Source organism: Schistocerca piceifrons, chromosome 3 (genome assembly GCF_021461385.2).
Source record: "Schistocerca piceifrons isolate TAMUIC-IGC-003096 chromosome 3, iqSchPice1.1, whole genome shotgun sequence".
Classification (NCBI taxonomy): Eukaryota; Metazoa; Arthropoda; class Insecta; order Orthoptera; family Acrididae; genus Schistocerca; species Schistocerca piceifrons.
This window is the reverse complement of record NC_060140.1, coordinates 506,504,834-506,514,140: the sequence shown is the minus strand read 5'-3', so window position 1 is coordinate 506,514,140 and position 9,307 is coordinate 506,504,834. Positions and strand designations below refer to the sequence as shown.

The following is a 9,307-nucleotide window of genomic DNA, read 5'->3' as shown; positions in this document are numbered from 1 at the left end:
ATTATTTAGTATAGGCATTGCAGTTTCATTTCTTTTATCTCTCTTATGTTTGGAAAAGGGATGGGTGAATGGAGGGAAGGGATTAATTTTTTTTTAAATGTGTATTTTACTTTTGAACACAGTGTTCTGAATTACTACACTAGGACTGTAGGCCTGTTAGTTTCTCATTCTGACATCACAGTTGCCAAAAATGGAAATATAGATGAATGTTGAAATATGACACTTCTATTAAATTTTAATAAAATAAAAGCACATATTTACTTTTCAAAATTTCACTTTTTTAATGTATATTGATAAAACATGATGTCTGCTTTTACACACACACACACACACACACACACACACACACACACACACACACAAGGTTGGAAATGAGCGCAAAGTACAGTGTCTCACTAATTCTGTGAACACTTGTTCAATGAATACCTATTCTGTTCACAATATATTGTACTGGTTAACAATTTTCATGATGTACACACACACACACACACACACACACACACACACACACACACACACACACACGCGCGTGCGCGTGCACGTGATGGGAAATGAGCACAAAGTACAGGGTCTCACTAAACATAATGTTTACATAATTTTACAAGTGCGCGCAGGTGATGGGAAATGAGCACAAAGTACAGTGTCTCATTAAACATAATGTTTACATAATTTTACAAATACCTATTCAATATGTACATATTCTGTTATTGTAATGGTTAACAACTTTTTTGACGTCCTCAACAGTGCTCACAAAATTTAATGCTTTCATAATTAATTGAGAATATGGCAACTAATTATGATTCTACATATATACTGGTAGATTTCTGAAATAGTAAATACATTATATGGGGTGTAGGAAAGATGTAACAGTTCTCTCATTACAGACAAATGCACAGGCAAAAAACAGGATAAAGAAATGAAACCTACATCATTTCATTAAGTTTGCAGCTCTAGAGAAGCAATATACATCAATTATTCAATTTCCTCAATTCCATGGAATGGATTGATCACTGTTAGTAACATTGACAACAGGTCTCACTGATTATTCAAGGCTTAATCAGTATGAGCCACATGTTTTTACACGAGTTCATAGACTCGATTTCCCTTGCATTTTACATTTTAACTACTGCTAAAAACCATGTACTTGACAATATAAACATACTTCAGCAATATAAAGTACACCAATTATTAAAAAAAAAAAAAACACACACACACACACACACACACCAAAAATGACAACGTTGGCTTTATCATACATTCTGCAAATTATTTTATTCCTGAAGAACTGCTTTCTGGGAAGCTAAGTTTAGAATAATGAGACTCAATTAATGGAAGAAGTGGTGACACCTCATTTGGTTCTCTGAGGACAGATGGTGGAACCTGAAAATGAAGACTTTTAGTAATAATTATAAACACTAAAATGAGAAATTATAATATAACAAAAGAAAAGAGAGCATTTAAGTGTTCAACTAACTCAGGGTGGGCCAAGATTTCGGCTCCTGGGACCGAGGGCCAAAGTGCTCAGCCTCATGTCACATCGCCGCCCCCCCCCCCTCCCCCTCACTGCCACACCATGCTATACTACGCTATCTGAGCACAATGGGGTGAAGCGGGGAAAACACTGAACAAGCCGCATTTAAATGGTAGTACAGTGGAACTGCATATGACCTGGTTTTATATTTCACTACTTTCAACAACAAAGATCACAAACAAAATAAGTTTTCAGTATTTTTTAATTATTTTTTGCATGCTGAAGACATACAATTTTTATCTAGTACAAACTGTCAGCACACAGAGAAATGCAGGGAATTTCACAGAGTTTCACACTCAAGTTGTCATGTACTCATGACTAATTTACTTTCATAATAAAAAAAAGTCTTTCACACACAAATGTCTATCAAAATATTGTAGCACTTTTGCAGCCTCATGGAGACTATGAAAATCGTATCTGAGAAAAGCAATGTGGACATCCTGGACAGTTTTAACATACAAAGATTTGTAATTAAAACTGGAATTACCTTGTAGGTCAATAAGTTACATCTGCATATGCACATGGGTGCTTTCAAATGAAAAGGCAGAGTCTTGAAAACAGATGTAAGACTGAGAGCATCCTCCTAAAAACCTCTATGAAACTATCAGCGTAATTCTTGCAGGGCCACAATGAATTCTTCAAACCTCACACTTTCTTTAACACCAGTGAGCTTAAGGAACTGGATTGTCTTTGTCACAATGTGTCCCTTCTACAATGTGATTTTCTTTCTAAATGCATCCCTTTCAAATCAGAAGGAAGTTATCTTACAGTGGGCGGCAGTGTGCAGTCAAGTCCACTTAAAATGCAAAGTCTGCAATCCATATCGGATGTTCTAATTTTTGTTCCTGCACTGCTTTTTCCTTCATGAATCCAACAATAGCGAGTTTTAAATTGAAAAATCATTCCAGGAATGCTCCCTTGACTTAACCAACATACTTTGCAGTAGTATATAAAGTTTCCATACTCTTCATTCATTTATGAAAACTTCAAGTGGTCCATGCCTGCAAGATAAACACTAATTGCTCCTTGATCCACAGAACAATGAATCATGTCTGTCGATCATTGTAATTTATTCTTGTTTGATTGTCACGTAAATGTTTAAATTCTTTCTGCATAGTACTATAATGTTGTTTCGTAGTAAATACGCAGTGTCCATTGCTTATTTGAATTCAGAATTCTCATCCATCTCTTCTGTCATTCCTCTTCATTTTAAAAGACTGTAATTTAAGACTGCTAGACTGCCCCTTTCTGTGTAAACAGCCACTTGCCCTGTGAACGTTCTTCATACCATGGACAAACAGGAAAGGGTAAACATCAATGATACCAAGATCTGCCGAACTCACAAGAGTTGTACCGACCACTAAATGCTGCACTGGAGTGCTTTAATGTCTTGCTGTTCTGGCTACTTCTAAGAAGGAGTGAGCAAAGCTGAGTCACAGGCAGGGCCTTGGTGTGCTCACGTTGCGCACGTGAAGTTTGGCATGCCATCGTCAGCCCTGAACTAACTGAAGAGGAAACTTGAACAGGAAAAGAATGTAGACATCATCCACAAGATGACAGAAATGATACTCATTTACATACAACAGACAAACTTTACTGTCTCCTTTAGAATGAATGTAAATGGACTTACTGTTGAACTGAGTGGAAATATTATTCAAAATGCCCAATTCTTTCAACATTTCTAACATTTACTATGTTATGTTGTAGTTATGGTATTCAGTCAGGAAACACATTAAACTTTTTTGGAGAACTTTTTTTTTGCTTCTGCCAATCTGCATACTGTGCCCTCTTTACTTCTTCCACCATCAATTATTTTGCTGCCCAAACAGCAAAACTCATCTACTCTTGTTGTGTCTCATTTCCCAATCTAACTCACTCATTATCACCTGACTTAACTTGACTATATTATCCTTGTTTTATAACTTTTCAAAACACTATGCACTTCACTGAATTAATCTTCCAAGTCCTGATAGTGCCTCTCTTGGGGAAGTTTTTATTTCTTCCCTCTAGAGCTGCAGTTTTATTTCGTAATTATATAAGCAGCCCTTTATGATTTAGGTAGCTTTGTGAAGTTTATTTTGATTTTTAGTGAACTTTCAACAGTGAAAAAAGGAGCTTGAGATTGACTGGCTCTTTGAATAGTTTGCTTCTCCCAAGACCAAGTAAGTACACCTAAACTATGTGCTTTGTCAATGTGGTTCCTGTTTCTGAATCTGATACTGCTGATGACCACATGAATGCGATGCTGTATTGTTTGTGATTGCAGACTATTGGTGCAATTTTGTGAAGTAAACTTTTTATGGTAAGTTTTCTCTAAAGTTCTATGTGGCAGAAAATGTCTTTTTCATCAGCAAGTTTCAATGCTCACTGCTGCAAAGACTATATGTGCCTTGTGAAAATGCAATTTATTTAAGCACACAATGTAATGGTTAATTACAATGTGTAATCTTAATCGTAAGACTGCTTAGAATGTCTATATCTATGCTTTGTTTTTAGCTCAAAGGCAGTGAGAAGGATCAAAGAGTTTACAGTGCATAGACGAACTATGTTCCAGGAAATTCACTATTTATGTACTGTCCACATCACCCTTACTTCTGTACGAGTTAAGTTCAGAAGAGATGAAATTGCTTGGTTGTAAAAAACAGCCATAATGAGGGGTCGCACTTGTGGCACCGATACAGCACAGTAAAGCACTATGTTTGAGTTCGGTATTCGGATATCCGGGTTCATTGATGCTATAAGCTCGATGATGCTTGAAGGGAAGCCTTCAGCTCACTGTCTCCTTCCTGGGTGTTGGCAAGCTGTACTATGAGTAAGTCACATTCCTTCGTGACGGAATCAATGTGAGCTAAAACATCTGTTGATCTATTCTGCTCACCATCAACATGCTGAATATCTGTAGTAAATTGTGCAATGAAGTCCAAATGTCATAATTGGCATGGTGATGCCTTCCTGACTGCTGATGGAAAGCAAACATAAGGGGATTATGGTCTGTGAGAAGTGTAAAAATTCTATCTTCACACATGTGGCTGATACCTCATCATCAGTAAGGTGTATCCTCATGTTGGAGAATGTGGCCATGGGTAAGCCAAGTGTAGCCAATGCCTGGCCGATGAAGAGCAGTGGATTCCCTGCAAGAAGTGCAAAGGGAAGACTTCCACATGGATGTGGTCTCCTTTACTGCCCTCAGTTTGTTTGGGGAGTCCAGGGCAGATCATTCTGAGTTCCAGACCTCTAACAACTAATGGTGTTGAGGTCCAATTTTGTGACCCCCATTTTCAAAATCGGCATCCTGGTGGCCAACTTTGCCAAATGGTTGACATGTTCATTCCTTGAGATCTCAACATGTCCAGGAGCGCAAACAAAGATTGTTGGCCATCCAGCTTGATGGAGGTCAGCAAGAAGATCCTGGATAGTCTTGACTACTGGGTGATGAGGGTAGCACCAGCCTACAGGTAAAGGCTGCTCAAGGAGTCACTGCAGATTAGAAACATCTTGCCAGTGCAACAATGAGCATGGCAGACGGCTTGTCTGATGGCCACCAATTCAGCAGTGAAGACACTGCATCCATTTGGCAGGGAGCATAGTTCAATGTATCTTGCAGGTGTGTATACATAACCAGTTCATTCATCGACCATTGAGCTATCTGTATACCACTTCCGAATGAGGAAATGCCCTGAGGAGAGCCAGAAACAGGCACCAAAACACCACATTGGGTGAACTGAATCTTTCGATCAAAAGCCAGGAAGAGATCCTAGGTCGGAGAACATGCCATGTGGGTGTACATGATTGCTCCTTGACAAAAGGCAACAGTGGGAGAAGCTGGCTTCAGGGCAGAGATACTGTAGTCAAACTGCAGTTGTGACCCCAGTTCTGGGTCTCTGTTGCAGAAGGTGGATCTCCCTACTAGAAAAAAGGACATGGTAGTTTGGATGCTTAGGGGAGCTGCAATCACTTCTAGCATAATTGAGTAGTAATTGTTGGTGCCTGTTCTGTAGTGGAGGGACCCCAGTCTCCGTGAGTAGGCTGTTCACAGGACTAGTTCTAAAGACTCCTGTTGCAAGTCAGACCCCACAGTGACGTATAGGGTCCAGTAACCGCAATGCTGAGGGCCATACTGAACCATCTGCCAGAGCCCCACAACCAAGAGGAGACATGATCAGGCTTTGTAAAGCTGCAGAAGGGTAGTTTGGTCTGCACGCCAGAGGGGTAGTTTGGTCTGCACGCCAGCTGGTGTTTTCAGGCAGCAAAGTGTATTCATGTGTAGCCAGTAACTTTGCTTAAGTTGGCGAAGATGGGGAAGTCATGTCAGCAGGGCATCGAAGACCAGTCCCAAAAAGTGATAAGTCTCCACCACATCGAGTAATTGGTCACTGAGGTAAAGTTCTGGTTGCAGATCAACAGTACGAAGATGACAGAAGTGCATGACATGAGTCATGGTGGCTGAAAACTGAAAGTCATGCACATTTCAAATGGCACATTGCAGTCCGTATTCAGCATTACTCACACTAAAGAAGCAATAGTAATTTAGTAAATACAAAACTCGTCAGCATACAAGGAGGGCAATAATGAAGACTCTACTGCTGTTGTTAGCTCACTGACGGCCACTGGAGAGAGAGAGAGAGAGAGAGAGAGAGAGAGAGAGAGAGAGAGAGCGACTTAATATAGAGCCCTGCAGGGCCCCATTCTCTTGGATATGTGGAGTACTGTGGGACGCACCAACTCTTAAGCTGGAAAGTACGGTGCAACATGACATTTTGGACAAATATTGGAAAGCTGTCTGGATGGCAGACTCCAGGCAGAGAAAATTATCAGCAGTGGAATGGCCTTGGCAAAAACCTTTCTGGGACAGAGCCAGAAGGCCCCAAGTTTCAAAGAGTCAACAATACCACTGGCTCGAGCAACTTACAGCAAACATTGTTGAGAGTAATTAGGGGATAGCTGTCCCACTCTAGGCGATGATTACCCCTTTCTCACCTGGAGATGGGAACTCGCCCTCGCTTCAATATGCTTATTGCATGAGCAGCATATAAAAAATTAACGAATTTTTGTGGAAGTATTCCATATTAACAGAAAGTCACAATCTAAGCACAACTATATAGTACTTACATGTTTTATTTCGGATGCCTGAGCTGCTCTAGATGTATATTCTCTCAGTATAAAATCTGTTCCAAATTCATGATACAGCCGAGTATCATTTGTTCGCAACATGACATTGTCCACCCTCAGGAAGTACCGCAACAAGACAAAGAAACTACTTGGCATTACCCTCTGTAAAAGAAAATATAATTAATATTTAAAATTATTCATGCTTAATCGTGTTTAGTAAAATATTGTATTTTCTGATTTTTACAATTTATGAAAATCAAGAATACCCTGTTAAAGTATTTTATTTGTAAGTCAATGACAAGGCTAAGTTTTATCCTTATCACACCAACTGAAATCTTACTAGGAGGAAACTTAAAAGAATGAGAATTTTATTCTTGTGGAGGCAGAAAGGAGCGGAGCGGGAAAGGGGGGGGGGGGGGGGTAGAGGTGCAGGTGAAACAGCACAAAAGTATTTTTATTGCACTTCCGTGCCATCACTAGCCAAATACTAACAAGTTAAGACTGCTCAGATATTTTATTCTTTTTGAGCAAAGTTTATGTAGAGCCATGAAAATCAGAGAAACTGTAATTGTTACTGTTATACAAACCATGATATAGTTTTTTTCCTTATGTATATTAATTTATGTTGCAGAGTTTTCAGAGCAATGTCATATGGCAAGTGATGCAGCAGTGCATCTCACGAATTTGTGCTGCACATGCCTTCCACGGGCTTTCCAGCACTCTGGTCACCCATCTTCAAGTTCTGAAAGCTTCATGAGAAGGATAAGATTCCAAAGGAGGGTTATTCTACGTGAAAATTTTTTTTATGTTATTAATGTTCAGTACTTTGGTACAGTAAGATCAGTGCCAGCTACCAACAGCTGAATAAATCAGTCCACTTTTCATGGATCCTCTTCCTCAGACTAATTTGAATGAGTTAAATGCCAGATACTTTTTCAACAATCATGTCCGTATATATTTGATACAGGTTTGGCTACAAGAAGAGAAATCAGAATCACACTGGTTCCAATCTTTTGTTTGTGTGTGTGTGTGTGTGTGTGTGTGTGTGTGTGTGTGTGAAAATAAAGCAAATCTACAACAATCCACGGAGGGGCATCGTACTTGCCTTCCACCATCAGATGACCCTTTGCCAACTTCGGATTGAAAATAAGAGTACCTGACAAAGAAGTCTGCCAAGCATGAACAAGAGAGAAGCTGATTGGAGGTATTGATCCCAACTAAGTGCTAACTAACAGAAAAATAAATAACTTTTAACCTACATTTTGACGATTTGGTGTCTGAGTGCACACTAGGGAACAAACAGTTACCTAATCGACAGCAGTTTGACAATAATGCAGGTGGGGTGGGCCACGTTTGTCCCCAGCAGATGACAGCATGTAAGTTGAAGCCAGTAGGCGAGATCACAGCATCTTATATGGGCATCTACTGATAACAACCAGGCTGACAACAACAGTGAGCAGCATCGCATCACTTCACTTCAGATACAGCAACAATGGTGGAACTGTTTGGAGGTGTTAGCAGAATCACTAGGGCTGAGCAGTGTAGAGTTCATTTGTGTTAAATTTAGTATGTTGCATGTAGAGAAATTTATTCAGTGATAATACTTCGTATTGTAAATGACAATGATTGTAGGTAGTAATGATAATGAGAGAATTTCTAAATTTGTGGAAATAATGAATGATGAATTTAGCCATTTAAATGAAAGGTTAGACAAATTAAATAAAAATATAGACAAAGTAGAAAATAAAATGGATGGAAATTTTTCTCAAATAAGTGTTAATTTTACAAATGAATGCCAGGATGAGGACTATCACTGCACAAATAAATGGATGGATGGACCAGTTACGAGAATAGACAAATGTTGTAATAATGCATGAGAGCTATCTTGAGACTGAGGAAAAGGTAGCCAGTGGCTTAGAGGTGGTGGAGGACTTGGAGGTGAAAGTTATTTGTAACAAATTTGAGATGACTATACATGTAGACAGAGAGAGTGATTGGATAGGCAAATAGAGCAGACGATAAATAATATGAAGGAAAATGTTGCTAGAAAGTTAAAGGATCAATTTTCAGAAAAAAAATGATGGTCATTAATCACAGTAAAGGTGGTGGAACTGGGAGGAGGAAGGATTACAGAGAAGAAACATTCAAGAATTTACCACTAGGTGAGGCAAATGATTAAAGACAAGCCTGTCTGTGCTGAATTGTCAGAAAGGTGGATTCTTATATGTGTTATACAGAGAAAACAAAACTGGACACAGAAACAAAGTATTCATACTGGAAGGTGCCAAAGGTAACTACAATGGGGAACAGTACATGAGAGTCAACTTAAAAGTGACAAATGTAGGGAGGAATGGTATTTTCAGTGTGGGAGGAATCGGAGCCAATCACTTTCAGGCATTCGGACCTGAGGGTGACGAATAACCAATGTCATTTTTAAAGCATTTAAAGACTTATTACCTGAAGCATGGACAGATAAATTACAAATTAGATGTGTGTTGAGTCGCTTTGAAGGGGGAGCTGCCCAATGGGTTATGTTACGCATGGATGGTTTTGGAACATATGAGGAATTTGCATTAGCTGTTAACAGTAAACACTGGCTAGAGAAGGTTCAAAAGAAACTGAGGTTGGAATTTTTTAACTTTATGCCTTATGGATTTCAATGGAGGG

General features: G+C 39.2%; 1 protein-coding gene across 4 annotated transcripts in view; it reads right to left on the bottom strand.

Annotated features, from left to right (window-relative positions):
• Window positions 1–217: 217 nt before the first annotated feature.
• The window catches only part of LOC124789688 (TIP41-like protein), a 66,026-nt gene continuing 56,936 nt past the window's right edge, over window positions 218–9,307 (bottom strand). For all 4 annotated transcript variants that reach the window (XM_047257128.1, XM_047257125.1, XM_047257127.1 and 1 more), the window contains 2 exons: window positions 6,641–6,802; window positions 218–1,380 (listed from right to left, as the gene is read on the bottom strand). In XM_047257128.1, the coding sequence (XP_047113084.1) occupies window positions 1,267–1,380; window positions 6,641–6,802 (276 nt within the window). In that variant the 3' untranslated portion in view covers window positions 218–1,266. The remainder of the gene's footprint in view (window positions 1,381–6,640; window positions 6,803–9,307) is intronic.